At 36.3% G+C, this 17488-nt stretch overlaps 1 protein-coding gene across 9 annotated transcripts in view; it reads left to right on the top strand.

Moving 5' to 3' along the window:
* The window catches only part of NRCAM (neuronal cell adhesion molecule), a 319224-nt gene that overhangs the window by 217409 nt on the left and 84327 nt on the right, over positions 1-17488 (top strand). For 8 of the 9 annotated variants that reach the window (XM_069107012.1, XM_069107014.1, XM_069107015.1 and 5 more), the window contains 2 exons: positions 11791-11992; positions 16897-17002. In XM_069107012.1, the coding sequence (XP_068963113.1) occupies positions 11887-11992; positions 16897-17002 (212 nt within the window). In that variant the 5' untranslated portion in view covers positions 11791-11886. Of the gene's footprint in view, positions 1-11769; positions 11993-16896; positions 17003-17488 lie in introns of all 9 variants that reach the window. The other variant, XM_069107011.1, reaches the window with a different exon arrangement.

Below are 17488 nucleotides of genomic sequence, written 5' to 3'. Positions count from 1 at the left end.
CTTCCTCCTCTTCCTCATCCTCCTTCTTTTCCCTGAATTTTTAGACATGAAAGATAATACCTATCAGCAGCAACTGAGATCTGTAGTTGACATAAAATAACCTTAGGTTATTTAGGGGCAGCTACATAATGTATTGGATAGAGTGCTGGACTGGGAATCAGGATGACTCATCTTCCCAAGTTCAAATCCGGCCTCAGACATTTATTAGTTGTGTGACTCTGGGTGAGTCACTTAATCCTGTTTGCCTCAGTTTCCTCTTCTGTGAAATGAACTGGAGAAGGAAATGGCAAACCACTCCTTTATCTGTCCAAATGGGATCATAAAGAGTCAGACACACCTGAAACTATGAAACAACAACAGCCTGAGGCCAGAGTGGAATTCTAGCATTTTAATTTGTGATCTACCCTCTCCTGCCTTGATAGTGACTTGAAAAGGTGACACTTCATGTTTTCTCTCCTGTGTCCCCCACGCACCTTAACAAAAATATACCTTATGTTATCAAGATTTCAATACTCCTTTACCTAGAAATCCATTTTTAAAAGCCATTTAATTAAGGCAATCAGGGTGGCATCCCTTTGTGTATGCAAGAACAAGGGATTTGGCAGTGAATGGGTAGAAAGAGGTGGTTTCAGCCAACCTGCTTTAACCAAAAAGAAGAAAAAAAAGCCCAGAGATCTGAGACTCATGCCATCTTTCTGTAATCCTAAATTCACCTTTCTTTCACACATTCTATGACTTTTTGTCACTTTTTTCCCCTTTAAGGTTACCTTTGATATTCATTTTAACTTAATATCAACTCTACACACACACACACACACACACACACACACACACACACACATACAAATCTAGTGTCAAGGGGCAGCAGGTAAACATATAATGCGCTTTGTTTCAGGCCTTGTCCTGGGGTAATGGTGGTGCCCTAAGCCTCTAGCAGGAGTCAGAGGTGCTTCAGAGACTTACGCTTTGCTTTTAATATGAGAAGGTAAAGCATTAACTCAGGGCATTAACTTTCAGGTTGGCCTTGGTTAAAAGCTCCCTGTCTCTCTCTCCCTATATACATTTACACACATACATCTATATTATTGAGTCATTTCATATCATATCTGACTCTTTGTGATACTGCTTTGAATTTTCTTGGCAGAGATATTGGAATGGTTTGCCATTTCCTTCTCCAGCCCATTCTACATATCCAGATAGGATTAAGTGACTTGTCTATAGTCACACACCTAGTAAGTGTCTGAGGCCGGATTTGAACTTGAGAGGTTGAGTCTTCCTGATTCCTAGACCAGTGCTCTATCCACTGCTCTACCTAATTGCCATAATACATATACACAAGTGGATATATATATATGCATATATATATACACACACACACATATATATATACATATATGTATGCTGAGATCTATATTAGCTATTGGAATTCTATTGTTTAAAAAAAGGAAAAAAAATGTACCCCAATTTATCTTGAGTTTTCCAAAAAGATGCTGATAATGATATGATGGTATTTAACAAGAAAAACACCCCCAAAATTACAGATGACAGCAAAATGCTTCTAAAATGACTGCCACATAGGTATATTCTGCTTTCGTTTTTTCTAGGATGCTGAGTGTAAGGATAACATTTAGGGAAGTCAGATCCCATAATATGTTTTTTTTTTTCCCTGTTGAAGTAGTTTAATCATTACCATTTATTCTTCAGACCCTCTTGATGGAACTTTCAGAACCACCCAATGACCAAAAGGCAAAGTAAGCCAGAGCTTGGAAAAATGACACATCTTGAGTGTCAGAAACTAGTATCAAGGGCCAAGTTCATACAGTAATTGAGGAGTTTCCATTTTTCACATCTGAGTTTTGGAGTAGCTTTCCATTTTCCATTTTAGAAATTAGTCAATTGATCTAATTTAGTTTCTACTTCATAGAGTGGGTAAAGTAGATTGAATGGGGGAAAATCAAGACTTCATTTTGCTTTGGCTTCCTCTCCCATTTTTTCCCAAATGAACTATTTTACGGGAGATTGAGTAGAAGCTAAGGTTTCATTCACGCAGAGATCAAGTCTAATATTTGACTCTTAGTGGTTGGAAGAGGAGGAGGCCATAAATCAGAATCTCATCTTTATTTTTCATGCTATTTCTTTGTCCTATGACAGTTCTCTCTAGAAGCATCAAATCCTCATTTCTGCTCTTGGGTTTTATTTTCTACCACATGGGAAATCATCAAGAAGGAATGCTTAAGATGGTACTTAACTGGACTCCACCAACCTCATTTTTCAGTTTAATCTAGTTTGCTAGCAGTCATATAGAACCACCTGATACCTTTCATTTTTCAGAGATATGTCTATATGATATATTAAAAACCACTTGTTAGATTGTTGAACCTCCTGAGGAAATGGTATGTCCACAAGAAAACTGCAATGACACTAACCCAAAATAGATCAGTTCAATTAAAAAGAAGAAAAACAAGGCATGAGATTGGAAATATCTCTTTTCTTGGCCTGGTCCTGGGATTTCATTGTTATAAGCTCTCCCAAAAAGGAAATCTCTCTAGCAAAACATCTAGGCACCTTTTCTTCTATTCAATGTACTGCCTCAGAGAGCTCAAGTGAAATATTTGTCAAGTGCTTAACACAGTGCCTGGCACAAAGTACTGATTATTATTATTAGAGCTGTCTAAAGCTCTGAGAGATTGGGACTTGCCCAGGGTCACATAGGCAGTACTGTCAGAGATGGGACTAATTTACTAAAGTACACACCCTTCCTTTCTTTTAACAAATTGCAAACAAAGCAAAGTATAAGGCTGTATGTACTATCTGTCCCAATCACTCTTTTTAGTCTGTTTTGCTTAAGTATTTTCAATTATGATTCATTACAAGGGATTGAATTGTGAATTTGTTTGGATCTGTATACTATATTGAAAAAAAATATACAATAAGGAATATTCTGTAGGAAAATGAAAAGGCAATTCAATGGAAACAAAACCCCAGTAAAACTGATCATTTGGTGTAGTGTTTCCTAAGATTTTTTTCCTTAAATGGGGTGTTTCCTTAGATTTTTTTTTCCTTTTCAGCTAGTGATTTTTTGTTTGGTCTTGCTGTTGTCTTCATATCTTATGAAAGATTTTGTGATTGGTTCTCTTGTAACCCTAGGAACAATTCACATTTACATGTATTTTAAGGTTTGCAAAACACTTTCTTTATAACAACCCACTGAGGTAAGAAGTATATGTATTGTCCCCTCTTTACAGTTGAGGAAAGTGAGATACAGATCTCAGTGCTCAGAAAGAGCACTCTGTAAAGAATCTGAATTCAAATCCAACCTTTGCTGATCACTAGTCTGTGACTTTGGGCAAGTCATTAAACCTCTTCCATTTCCTCGTCTGTAAAGTGAGGAGTGTTTTATTTAATGGCCTCTAAATTTCCTTCAAGCTCTAACTCTATGATCTTCAGAAAAAACATCATATATTTTATAATGACTTGCCTAATCACAGAGCTAGAGTCTGGTAAGCACCCTGCCTCCAAGTCAATCAATCACTCTGTCCACCACAACACACTTCCTTCCAATATATTTTAACTAGTCACCAATATTTGAAGCAGGAGGAAGAAATGAACCGAGATCGTTTGAACAAGAACGATCTCTTGTTCTAACACCTCCATTGTTTACTCTCCCACTTCCATCATCCTTGGCCACTCAAATCCCTTGGGCCTGAAGAGAAGACAAAAGAATTGGAGATGGAAAATTATAGCACCATCCTTATATGTTAAGAGAATGGAGGAGGAGCAACCTTTTATAAAGTGGCTTCCTCTTAGGTTCACATCCTGTTAGTCATCTCCCTGTGGAATATTATTTACAATGTCCCACTTGTATTCTTAAGGATTTCAAATCAATTCTCATCTTATTCGAGAACATTTCATTTATTGAGATCACCATGTCAAGTAAGAAATGTGTTAGAAGAGTTGACATCCAGATAGAAACATGTACGTTACAATTAATTTGAAATTTTTTTTTTTATTTCTCCCTCCTCTGACACATGCTGGCTCTGTGACTCTGGGGAAGTCATTTGACTTAGTTCCCCAGACATCTCTCAAAGATACTAAATTGCAGGACAGCTACAAATTTGCACTGGTAAAGGGAATTTTTTCATTGGACTCTTCCTAAAAAGAAGTCATGGATCCAATAAAATAAAAAATTTGTTAAAGCCCTTGCAATTTTCAATATTCTCTTCCTTTGTCAGAAACTCCCCTAACATCCCAGAGTCTAAAATTTCTTTAAAATGAATATTGCATAGATTGGCCTAATTTTACAGCTCTTCTGAAGAACCTCTCCTAGATTTTCCCAGACCAAAATTTCCCTTTTTTTTACATCAAAGACTAAAATCATTAAATCCTTTTGTTTATTAGGTTAAAGACTGAATGAGAGAAATGGAAGAAGAGATAGGCTGGGGAGAGTGGGGAAGGGGAGAAAAGAGAGTCCAAGATATCTTAACATATAGGGCACATCTGCTCATTGTGCCCAATCACTGGAAACCACCCCTCCACACATGATATCCCAAGGATTATTTTTTCTTCTTACTGTAACATGAAACCTTAAGAGTAGCAGCCAAGGACCTTGGAGAAAATGTTCTGTAAAAGGTTCCATTTCGATACTTGCTCTAATGTGACAATAGAAACAGGCACCTTAATTCCTCAGAAATCCCCTTATCATTTTTTAAAAAAGAATTACTGTAATTCAATTCTGATAATACCACTGTTACATATTTTGCTTGTTCTATAATTATGGATATGCATATAATTCATTACTTCCTTCATGTGTGTTAATTATGTTACATTTTTAAATTATTTCTCATCTTCCTTGCTGTCCTGTATGGATATAGGCACAAAGTTTATGATTGGTTAGTTCGACAGTAACAAGGGATTTGAAACTTTCATGTTTAAAATTTGAAATGTAAAAAATAAGTTATACCATGCAAGTTCAATTGCTGAATAAGATTTCTAACATCATTCACTATGTGAATGTTCCTCATTCATTCATGCCACCCACTGATGGGTCGTCATCGAAATAATTAATGTGTCAAAAGGACGGGCCATCACATAAGAATATTTATCAGCTTAGAGAGTAAGTAGATCATATTACATATTGTATAACCCTTATTGTTAATCACCAATGTATGACGCCAGCTACAAACCAAAGAGGAGTATAAGTAATAAATCAGATGTATTTTTAAAGAGCTTTCACTCTTGCCTTAGAAGAGAGGGTAAGTAAATATTACTTTCCAATTGGGGATAGAGTGCTAATTGTTTAAAGAATAATCATTTGAAAGTTATATTCAAGAGTATACACGGATAGTTTTTTGTTTTGTTTTTTAATGAGTCTGTTTCATTGGCAGTTGAAACAGGTGATGGTGCCTTTATTTAGAAAGGCATATATTACCTTCAAATACATAAACAATGTAGTGAGACATTTATGGTTGAGATATGTATTATGGGGATTTTGTTGATAGAAAAGACTCCCTTTCCTCAGAATTTCTATTTGCAGTATAATAAATATTTAACTTAAAAGATGTTAAAAATGAAATAAAATGTCAAGGAATATTTTATTTTTCTACAATAACCCTTTGCCGGTTTTCTTAGGATTACTATTATTCAATGAGATTTATTGAGGTTTACTTTTATCCTATGAGGTTTTTTTATAAAGGATAACTTATATTAACAATTTCCCTTTAATTTATTTTATTCAAATACATATTATAACTTTATTGTTACCTATCTCTTTGGTAAGTAATTTATTAAAAATTGCATATCATATTATATCTCCCATGGTTTTAATATTAAGTTATAAGGAAAATTGTTGTTTTAAGCAGAAATCACATCAACTCATTTTTATTATTTTGAAAAATAATTTAATATGATTTATTGAAACTCACTTTACTTAAATACAGACATATATTATTTTTCCAATGTTAAGTACAAGACAGATTTATTCCCAAGGGGAGAGAAAAGACATTTCCATAAATATTATGTGAATAAATAAATATATACATGCATAAAATAATATTTTTTCTTTGTGAGCAATATAAGCATCCTTCATTCCTACTGAATGAGAGACACGATTTTCCTATGCTGTATTGGCTTTTCATTATGATTGAGTGCATAGGACTTAATTCTATCCGCAGGTATCACCGTCTGATACCCTGAAAAATTAGGTATGGTACAGATGCATGAGGTGTGGGTGATTTTTCAAATGATCTATACAGAAGTCAGAGGCAAGGGTTGAGCATTTGCTTTCTGTTTGCATATAAATGGAATCTACTTCATAGCTAATGGTGCAGCTAACTTGGTACTACAGAGAGACCTCCCCTCATCTTTGTTCATTTAAATGCACCATTGTGAGAATTTAGTATCTGTCACAGTGAGTCTTACCCTAAATTTCATATTTTAATTTTTAGATCATTATTTCTAAGAACACTTAGATGTTATAGCAAAGGTTTTAGATTAAGAGGCAGGAATATAATGCAGGAGTCACTAATGAGTTGTGTGACCTCAGGCAAATCATTTAATCTCTCTTGGCCTCAGTTTCTTGATTAGTAAAAATGAGGGTCATGAACTGGATGACCTTTCTGAGCACTAACACTCTGCATTTATCACTCTTTTTTTTATAGATTTAAAACACACCAGTACCTAGCCCAGTGCCTTGCACAGAATAGGTGTCTGATAAATGCTCATTGAACTGACCAGCATTTTGCTTAAAATTTTGTTTATCTCTTCTTTGGTTTCCAGGATTTCTACTTTTGTGTTTGAGAGGTTATTAATTTGTTAAATTTCTTAGATTTTTTTAAAAAACTCCTACTTCATTTATTCATCTTCTCCTATACTTATTGAATTTAAAAGAATGCTATAGTGAGTTACTAAATTATTTTCTCAATTATAAAAGATGAAGAGGTGAATATGTTATGGGAAAGTTAAAAATACAATAAATTTTGAATCTGGCATATGTATGTATATACATATATGCATACATATGAGTCTGAACTTTTAATATTGACACAATTAACATGAGAAATTCAGGAAGGTCTGTCTAGCTTTAAGAGTTTTGGCACCTCTTTTAGATTCTAAACACTTGAACAAGAGTGTTACATGAGCAGAAACCAAAAATAGCAGCCAACCTGCCATTTATTTTCTCTGCTGTTAGATCTGTTTTGCTTTCTTTGGACTTGCATGGTATGTGCACAACCAATGGAACTTCTTCTAGATAAAACTGCAGAGGTAGATAATTTGTGCTATGGTTGATTCCTTCCTCCTTCCCCCTTGAAGCTTATGCGTGAATTCAGAATCAGCTTTTCAGTAGGAAAATTAGGAGGTGTCTGCATCAATCAGATCAAGCATTATACAGTTATCTCTTCCACATTGCAGGGATTAAGGGCATGACGCCCCTGCGATCTGGAAAATCCAGATGAAATTTTTTGGCCCTTCCTTCCAACCAGAGAAGTCTGAATTTTTTCTTTATTTCTATGGGGTATTTACAATTCTTTATTGTAAAATTTGGATTAGTATTTAGTCATAGGCTCTATGTCATCTGTTGGCCTTCACGTGTCATCTGTAGCTTCCACAAAACTCCCCCCAAATTCCCACTTCATTTCTTATGCCAACCTGCGTTATTGCAAAACCATGATGGAGAAAGTTGCAATGTGGAAGGGATAACTGTAGATGCCCAGTGAATTTAGATGCAGTTTGAATATGCCAAAAGGTAGAATGACTTTGATGTTGTTTGGCAATATATTGATGCAATTCCATGCTCATTTTCCATGTTGATGTTATCATGAGCTTATTCCTGTTTCTGTATCCCAAAGAAAAGAAAGCAAGTTCACTAGATACTACATAAAATGCATGAGAAAAGTTTGTTAGGCAAAAGTTGAAGGTTTATATGGGTCTCTCCCCTTGCCATTGGTTTATGTTCTCATCTTCTTTGTGTCTTTGTTTAGAACTAAGCAGTATTCTAGAGCAGTCTTGGTCACTCAATCACTGATTAAGTACTGTGCTAAATATTAGAGATACAAGGAAAAGGTAAGAGACAATCCTTGCTGTCAGGGAGCTCACAATTTAATGGAGGAGACAGCACATAAACAATTGTGTTCAAACAAGATACATACAGGATAAATTTGAGATAATCCATGGCCCTAGAAGTAAGGGGAATTGGAAATGGTTTTCTGTAAAAGGTGGGATTTTAACTAGGACTTGAAGAAATCCAGGGAAGCCAGGAGGTGTGCTAACAATGGAAATATAGGTAATGGTGTATCTCAGTTGTTTATTTAAACTATGCTTTTACACACACACACACACACACACACACACACACACACACACTGAGTACTTCAACTGATTGGATAGAAGTGATGTCTATTCAAATGCTTAGTGACTGACTAATGGTTACTCAAGTCAATTCACTCAGAATGTAAAAGCTAATTTGTGTATTATTTACAGGTATGTACATATATACCCATCATCTAGCCAAATCTTCTCTGTGCTTCAGGGTAGGACTTTGAAAAAAAAGAAAAGCAATGCATTTAGAGACAGGTATCATAGGTTCCAATCATTTTTGTTTCTCTGGGCCTCAGTTGCCTAATTTGTAAAATGAATAAGTTGAACCTCTAAGGTACTTTCCAGTTCTAAGTCTGATGATCCCTAAGGATGTCCTGAACACTCCAACTCCCACTGATCTCTCCCTTCTTAATTCAATTAAATATATTTTAAGTTTTTGGCAAGTTCTTTAACACCTATTTGTTAGGTTGAAGGGGTTGAATTAGATCAGAAGTGTCAAACAAGGTCCCGCATATGTTGCCTGAGTGTAATCCACAAAGAAATATTTTTGAAAATAAGTAAAAATACAATAACACACAGATAATGTTAATTTGTAGTTTTCTAAGTCAATATGCAGCCTGCAAGGAACCTTAAGTGTAATTCAGTGGCCCCATTTTTATTTGAGTTTGACACCACTTGACTAGATGACCTTTGAGGTCCCTTCTGGCTCTAAGACTAAAAGCCTGTAAATATCTAACTATGCTAGACATTGGACAGGCAAGAACAAAACTATCCCTATTCTCAAGGAGGCTACATTCTACTGAGGCAAGTTTTTTGAAACTGCTGTAAGACCACCTTCATCACCCATTGGGTTATTTATACTGTTCTGCATTAGAGCAGAAAAATAAAATCATTATAAATGGACCAGCAATCAAGAGTCATGGTTTCTCACCCTTGTTCTACCATTAACTAGCTGCTTAGCTTTGGGCATATCCTAATTCATAAAATGAGATATTTATAACCAAGGATCCTCCTACTTTGAAATATTTATAATTCCATGATGTGGGTCTTTGATCAGTAACAACCTAATAGGGTTTGAAGCATAAGTGTCTACCTAGTGAATGTTCTGTGACTGAACTGTCACACCTTAGGAAAAAGCTCATTCTCAATATATTCATTTGTTATATCTCTCTGGGCAAGAGCCATTTCTTTTTCTGCCATGTGGAGAAATACATTTAAAAGAACATGCATTCTTTAAAATGGGAATATTACCTCAATAGACTACCAGGGAGTTTGGGGGAGGGGGCGGGGAATAGGAGGGGAGGGAAATACTTATACACATAGGCATTACAATTACTGTTTTGTGGTCCCATCATGAAACTGATCTGTTTCATGAAAATATCCTGGACTTGGCAAAATCCAGGTGGTCTGATAGTCTATTGATTTAAAATGTCATTAAATCAATCAGTCGATACTTATTAAATGCCTACTGTATTCCAGGCACTATGCTAAGTGCTGGGGATACAGGAAGCAAAAGACAGTCCCTGTCCTCGAGGAGCTTACAATCTAATGGATACTTCTCCACAGCTCCACTATGATGATAATCAGTGTTCATAAGGATAACCCTGAGACACAGCAGAATACTAAAACTGAATTATGTTCAATATCGTTTTGGTGCTGTATATTTATAGTTTAAGGAAATAAGATTCAAACATTCAGAAGTAAGAGAGTTCAAGGAGTGTCCAGGTAAATGAAGAGTGCAGGTAGTTAGAACACAAGCAACTAGGTGTCAAAATAGGTAGAACATTGAACCCAGAGTCAGGAAGCCTTAAGTTCCAACCTGGCATCAGACATCTACTCCTGTGAGACCTATAAGCAAGTCATTTAATCTCTGCTTGCCTTAGTTTCCTCATTTGCAAAGTAGGCATAATAATAGCACCTAGCTCTTCTAGTTATTGTGAAGATCAAGTGAAATAATATTTATAAAAGCACTTTGGGGCAGCGAGGTGGCTGAGTGAATAGAGTACCAGCCCTGGAGTCAGGAGGACCTGAGTTCAAATTCAGCCTCAGACACTTGACACATTACTAGCTGTGTGACCTTGGGCAAGTCACTTAACCCCAATTGCCTTGCCTCCCCCCTCCAAAAATTAAAATAAAAGCACTTTGCAAACCTTAATATAAGGAGTGGCTATTATATAAAGAAATGGAAGAAGAGAAGGTTAAGCAGTCAGATTACAAAAGGGAAATTCTTGAATTCTAGTCTAAGGATTTCCTAATTTATTCAGTAGGCATTGTGTACCTATTGAAGGTTTTGGAGCAAGGGAATAGGAAAGTATATAGTTCAATGCATTAGACAGAGCAATCTGATAATACTATATGATACACATTGGTTTTCAGAGAGGTCTATTACAATGGCTCAGGCAAAAGGTATCAAGGGCCTGAAGTAGAATGGCAAATGAGTGTTTTGTAGGCTGAATCAAAGTTTTCAATTTTTTTTTGGCAAGGGAGTTGGTGTTAAGTGACTTGCCCAGGGTCACACAGATAGTAGACCAGATTTGAACTCAGGTCCTCCTGCCTCCAAGGCTGGTGCTCTATCCACTGTGCCACCTAACTTCCCCAAAGTTTTCTATTTTGAGGGAAATTTTAAGTATTTAGTCAATAAGCATTTATTAAACACCTACTATGTCCCTGTCACTGTGCTAAGCACTGGGGTTACAGAGAAAGGCAAAAAAAAAAAAAAAAAAAAACAACTGTACAACTGAGCTATAGACAGGATAAATCGGAGCTAATCAAGAGAGTGAAAGCACTAGCTATAAGAGTGCAGGGAAGGTTTTTTATAGAAGGTAGAATTTTTAGGTGTATCTCAAATGAAGCCAGGGAAGGCAGAAGGTGGGGATGAGGAGAAAGGGTAATCCAGGCATGGGGAAGAGCCAGTGAATATGTCTAGAGTCTGCAGATGGATTGTCTTGTTCTCTTTCCCCTCTATGTTGTAGAAACACTGATTTGTGCTATTCTTTAAACCTAGGGCTTTTTTTTTTTGAGGGGGAAGGGCAGGGCAATTGGGGTTAAGTGACTTGCCCAAGGTCACACAGCTGCCAAGTATCTGAGACTGGATTTGATCTCAGGTCCTCCTGACTCTACAGCCAGTGTTCTATTCACTGCATCACCTAGCTTCCCTAAACCTAGGGCTTTCTGAACCAAACAGAAAACGCACAATAGTATCCCAAGGCTCTTGTAACACAAGTACTTTAAATGAAATGATCATGATGATAAAGTTTAGATATGTTGTGTTGCACAGACAGATACAATAAACTACAGAAACTAAAGGGTTTTTTAAAGTCCTTTTTAAAAGACTTTCATTCAAAGCTAGATACATGAAAGTTGGCTACTTGGACTTCATATATACTATAAAAATCATATTCTGAGCTTTGAAATTCCACTGCTGATTTCCATCATATTAATGCATTATTACATTAGTCTTTTATCCTTTTCTTCCAGTCCCCTGCATGACACTTATTTAAGCATTGCCCACGGATCCATTGTGGCAACAAGGAAAGGAAATTCAGTTTGCCTGTCTCAGCAGGAATTAAGCTAATGCAGCTTAAAATCATGCCCCCAAAGAAGAGCTTATCTGTATGCCGTGCTCCTTTGATTCTCTTCCTGTGCCAGGTGATGAGTGCCCTGGAAGTTCCTCTTGATCGTAAGTATTAGTGTTTTAAAACTTGTAGGCTGAGAAACCAGAACATCCCCAGCATTAGCTGTCCCTCTGAAATGTGTGGAGTGAAGATCTGTGTCACATGGAAAAGTGAAATCAAAATGAATTTGGTTGTTATCTGAGCACATGATATTTATTAGCACTAGAAGCACCAGTCACACCAAGTGATGCTAAAATGGTATAATTTCAAAAAAAGAAATTTTCATCTAACTAACTCTGTTTTCTTTGCCTTATGGATTAAAAAAAAATGGGCTGTGTCAATTAATACAGCTTGGTCCAAGGCATTCTTCAATTCTTATCCTTTTGTTAAGGGAAGCATGTTATAGAAATGGGCAGGCACTAAAGTCCTCTTTGACTCATGTTTTTGCCTGACTTTCTTATGGGGGAGGAGTGTTGATAGCGGGTGCCCTTGGCCTGGGAAGTAGTGGGTGGCATTGCTCCATTGTTTCTCCTACTTCTAGCTCTTTGAAGTCTGGCTAAGATCCCCATCAACCTTGTCTGCCTCTTATCCCTTCCTGTGCTGGCAATGCTGTAGAAAGGGTATGGTGTGATCTTGTACCAACCCATCTCTCCTCTGTGCCTAAAAAGGGGGGTCTAAGGCTAATGGATTAAGAATCTCAAAATAAGACGGTTTTAACATGGAAATCCAGAACTAGGAAATGCATTATTTATGAAGGTTTTATGAATTAGCCATCTTTGATGAAGAATTTAATTAAAAAGAAAGTTGGAAACTAAAAATAAGATAAGTGATTTGTGAGGATCCTGAGCAGAAGGGAGTAAATGGTAGTGACTACATTATATCCATTATATCTTCTCTCTTCCAAACTGGGAATTATAGGCTATATAACTAGGGTCCTGATTAGTGCGAATAATGAATCCTGTGAAGTGCTCCAATTATTCAAATTTTCATTGCATGTTTCTACTGAGCTGAAACCAATTGCCTTATTTTCCATATATTTATACTTTGAATAGTGCAATCACTTCATAGGATTCATTATTCCCACTAATACCGTACTAATCCAAACCTAGGTATACTCTCTCTGGTGTGTGTCACCTCTATAAAAGATTCCAGGTTATATCTTGGTCCCTTTCTTGAAATGGAAAACAGAATATTGAGAGGCTGGACAATTATAACTCTAGCATATTGATTTATGCCTTATCCTTAATCTGCATGACCTTCTTAAATCCATTAACTTCTTGAATGGAACATCTGTTCAGCAGTGTTTTCAAGGTGAGGGAAAGATAACATTTTCCTGAGGCTTTTTAATTGTTACAATCATTTTCTGCCACAGAGGCTGCTACCAACAGTGAAAATACCAATATGTGGGCTTCCAAAAGGCAGCGTGGTTTGCACCTCACTCCCATTTTTCTGGCACTAGAATGCGAATCACAATTCAGACCCAGTATTTTTCCTGCTTATTTTCAATTACGTTTTAGTCCACATCCATTTTTAATCACATGATCTTTATTTCCATTTTTTTTTTTCTTAAATGAACTATTGCTAATAGTTAAGCACATACTGAAACATGGAAGGGACAGAAAAAACCCTTGAAAAAATGCTTTTATTCTTTCTAGTGTTAAAAGTCTTCCTCTTAATCTAACTGCTCACAGTCTGAGGGAAATAGTCACCTGCGGCTAACCCAATTATCTTTGCTAATGGAGAAGCATAATTGCTGTGAAAGAAAGTCACAGATAAACCCAAGGCTTCTATCCCAACCTTTGCAAGCCCAGATAACCGGCAGCAAAGGAGACTGATGTAAATTTTGCACTGATGTAATTTCTTCCTCACTCCATAGTCCGGTGTCCACCTTACACCAAATTCTGATCTTTCCTTTAGAGTAGTCACTAGTAAAGGGAGGAAGTAGAAGGAAAAGGAAAGGGAGAGAAAGCTTAAAAACCTGCCCCTAAATAATTGAGTTTTGACCTTTACTTACCTTCTTACTTTATAGAAGAGCTTCCAAAGTAATAATTTTCTTATGTTCTGCAAAGACAAATCATGGACTTAACGATTAACCCACAGGACAGAAAAATCCTGGTAAGATGCATTGCAGGTCTGGCCTGTTTGATCCAATATTAGACTGGAGCCAAATGGATGCGCAGTGGTGTTTGTCACATTATTTGGTGCTAGCACTGATGATGGCACCATGTGCATAGTGGTGTCCGTGATAATAGGATCAGAGACAGACAGCACAGTATGTGACAATTCAGATTAATTGTAGTTTTCAGCTATTTTTCAAATTGAAAGTAATTACTTGTCTGGTGCAACACGTATGGAATGGAATAGCTTCTTGAGTCTCCAGAAGACTCAATTTTGCCTTAAGCATTTCCTTTGTTCTTTCTCATGGTTATATGGATAGCTACAGCAATAGTAAAATGCATTCACTTAATTCAAGTTCCTGCCCCTTGGAACAGCTCTGTATCACCCTCTTGTATATGGTTTAGGGGATCAGACTGAAGACTGGAGTTTGTTCCTTTCATCTCTAAGGTTCTAACTTTACTTTTTACTAACAACTGATTTTCTTTAATCCCTTTTTGCCCACTCACCTGCTGATACTGATGGGGAAAAAGAACTTGAAAATTGTAAGTTTCTTTTTTTATCTGGTGGACAGTGTGAAAGTAGAATCAATAACTTTGTATGCTGAAGTCACAAGTTTCCAAATCCAAATTTCGTGACTGTGGTTATTTGTGCAGCATGTGTGTTTGCTGTGACTAACTACTGGATTCATAGGATACAAAGAAGCTTTAGTATTTTGTACATTTTACCAGGGAAAATTATGTCTCCCAACAGCCTTTTAGAACACTTTTTTTAACTTTTACTAAAGTGACACTTTGTTTACTCGTGTGGATTTTATTTACATCTGATGCAACTTCATGAGAAATTTCCCAGACATTAGGGGAAAACAGAAAATCGGATCAAAATCTTCTAAATGGAATTTACTATTCAATACCTGTTGTAAAGACTCATCTTTCTGATATCAAGATAGAAAAGTGTTTTCTGAAGATTCATATGTGTAGTTTCAAGTAATGAAAATCTGTGGTTTGTGTAGCAGATGCATTCAGTTTTCTAAGCCACTGACTTTTCATGATTGTAGAGACAAGTGTATCTTATTGATGCTGAGGTTAGAAAAGGAGTAGAAAATCCAAGAAACTTTAATGTCATGGGATGGGTGGGCATTCTTTTAAAAAGAATGTGTTAAATGCATCAGAAATATAAATCAAGATAAGAATTGAGAAAAGATAGTACTTTAAGGAAGAATCAGCTGGTGAAAGAGTAGGTAGATGGTGAAGTAGATAGAGCTCTGGACTTGGAGTCAGAAAGACCTAAGTTCACATCTAGCCTCAGACACTTACTGTGTGACCCTGGGCAAGTCACTTAACCTCTATTTACCTTAATTCCTCAATTGTAAAATGGAGGCACACAGAAGAAGGAAATGGCAAACTGCTCCAATACCTTCACCAAGAAAACCCCACAGATATAACCCATGGGATCACACAGAGTAGGACACAACTGAATGACTAAACAGCAGTAGCAGCAACAGTGGTAGGAAAGGCAGTGGGAAGGGAAAGAGGAAACCCAGGCTCTAATCCCTTAGGATCTCTGAGTCTTAGTTTCATCATGAATAGAAGGAGACGCTTGGATGACTAGATGATCTTTGTATTTCTTTCTAGCCTAAAATGCCATAGTTTCTCCAAAACAGAAAGAATTTATTATATTAAAATGGATATTTTAATAGAGCAATGGATATAGAAATAAACTTTCTTCATATCAGACTGCAGTATAGGATGAAGAGTTTTCTCTCTTAGCCATACAGAAAAAAAAATTAATGTAGTTAGGTAGTAGCTGGCCATCTCACTCTGAATACTGTCATGGAAATATTGAAAAGTAAGATTAGGGTGTTTTTTTTTCAGGTGTGTATGATTCTTCATGATGCCATTTGGGGATTTCTTGGCAAAGATATTGGAATGGTTTGCCATTTCCTTCTCTAACTCATTTTACAGATAAGAAAACTGAGATAAACTAGGTTAAGTGATTTGCCCAGGGTCACCTAGGTAGGAAGTATCTGGGGTTAAACTTGCACTCAGGTCTTGGTAAGAATATGGGCTGAATTTTAAAGAAAATATTTGTTTTGAAGTTAATTATATGTAATTTACTAAAAATGTAAATAGTACTTATTAAATACTCTATCAGAGAATCTTGGGGAAGATTTGACAGTTGCAGAAAAATGCCACACAAAACATCAAAGCTTGTTATTGGATGGTATTTTATGTGACTCCAGGTCCACCACTCTGGTGGGTCTAATGGATCACCCATTAATAACATCCCTAATTTCATTCCTTTTATCCTGAATCTGATTGTCTTATTTTTATTCATAATTCATCTACCTTCTACATCTCACATAAAGGTCGCTGTGTAAACTCCATGCACATATTTCAGTTTCAATATTTTAAAATACATTTTCCTTCAATCTATGCTACAGACTCATTAGGGAATTTATCTTTTCTATAAGTAAGATATAGTGAAAGTTTACTTCAACTTGACTGTACTGAAACATTTTGATCCTAAGTCAGAGGAATTTCTCATTGTTGCATCAAAAAATAAACTGACTGTTTTGTGACTGACAAAATTTTTACTAATCATTATTTTCTTAAGCATTTTGCATGAAAATGAAATGTGCATGCCAAGCATCTGACAATGAGATGTATATTAACTTCATAGTTCCAGGAAACTTTTGATTTAGTGCCTGAGAGCTATTCTCTTCGTAGGAAAAAAAAAAGGATATTCAGATAGATTTGGTGAAATTTAGTGTTTTTCTAGAGAAAATGAGTGATTACTGTATTGAAGTAATTGTTCATTGCTCTGTGTCTGTTTATTCTATTCATCAATGAAGTGGTGCAACCTCCAACCATCACTCGTCAGTCTCCAAAAGATTACATTATTGACCCCCGAGAGAATATTGAAATCCAATGTGAGGCAAAAGGAAAGCCACCTCCCAGGTTGGTATGCTTTAAAAATCTTTTGCAAATTATGAGAAAAAGCAAGAATATTTCCAAGCTTAGGAATATATATTAAAATTTAAATGAAAGCAAATTGGGAATACAAACTTCACACTTGGTTGTTTCTGTATGTGACTGTCCAAGCTGTCCTTGGTTAAGATGGCATTAGACTCTCTGACTTTTTCTGTCTTTCAAAGGTGGCATCCTAACATTTTCAAATGATAAAATTTTCTCTAGGTTCATTGTTTCTTCTATTATTTATTTTCTTTTTTGTTGTTGTTTTTTTTTGCTTTTTGGAGGGCAGTTGGGGTTAAGTGACTTGCCCAAGGTCACATGGCTAGGTTTTGTGGGTTTGTGTGTGTTAAGTGTCTGAGGCCGGATCCAAACCCAGGTCCTCCTGACTCCAGGGCCAGTGCTCTATTCACTGCTCCACCTAGCTACCCTATCATTTATTTTCTTTCAAAGTAGGTAAAACTGGAGTTGATT

This window comes from Petaurus breviceps, unplaced genomic scaffold (assembly GCF_028583685.1).
Source record: "Petaurus breviceps papuanus isolate PSGF00001 unplaced genomic scaffold, PetGlider_PUasm1.0 84, whole genome shotgun sequence".
NCBI classification, from domain to species: domain Eukaryota; kingdom Metazoa; phylum Chordata; class Mammalia; order Diprotodontia; family Petauridae; genus Petaurus; species Petaurus breviceps.
This window is presented reverse-complemented; position numbering and strand designations above follow the sequence as displayed.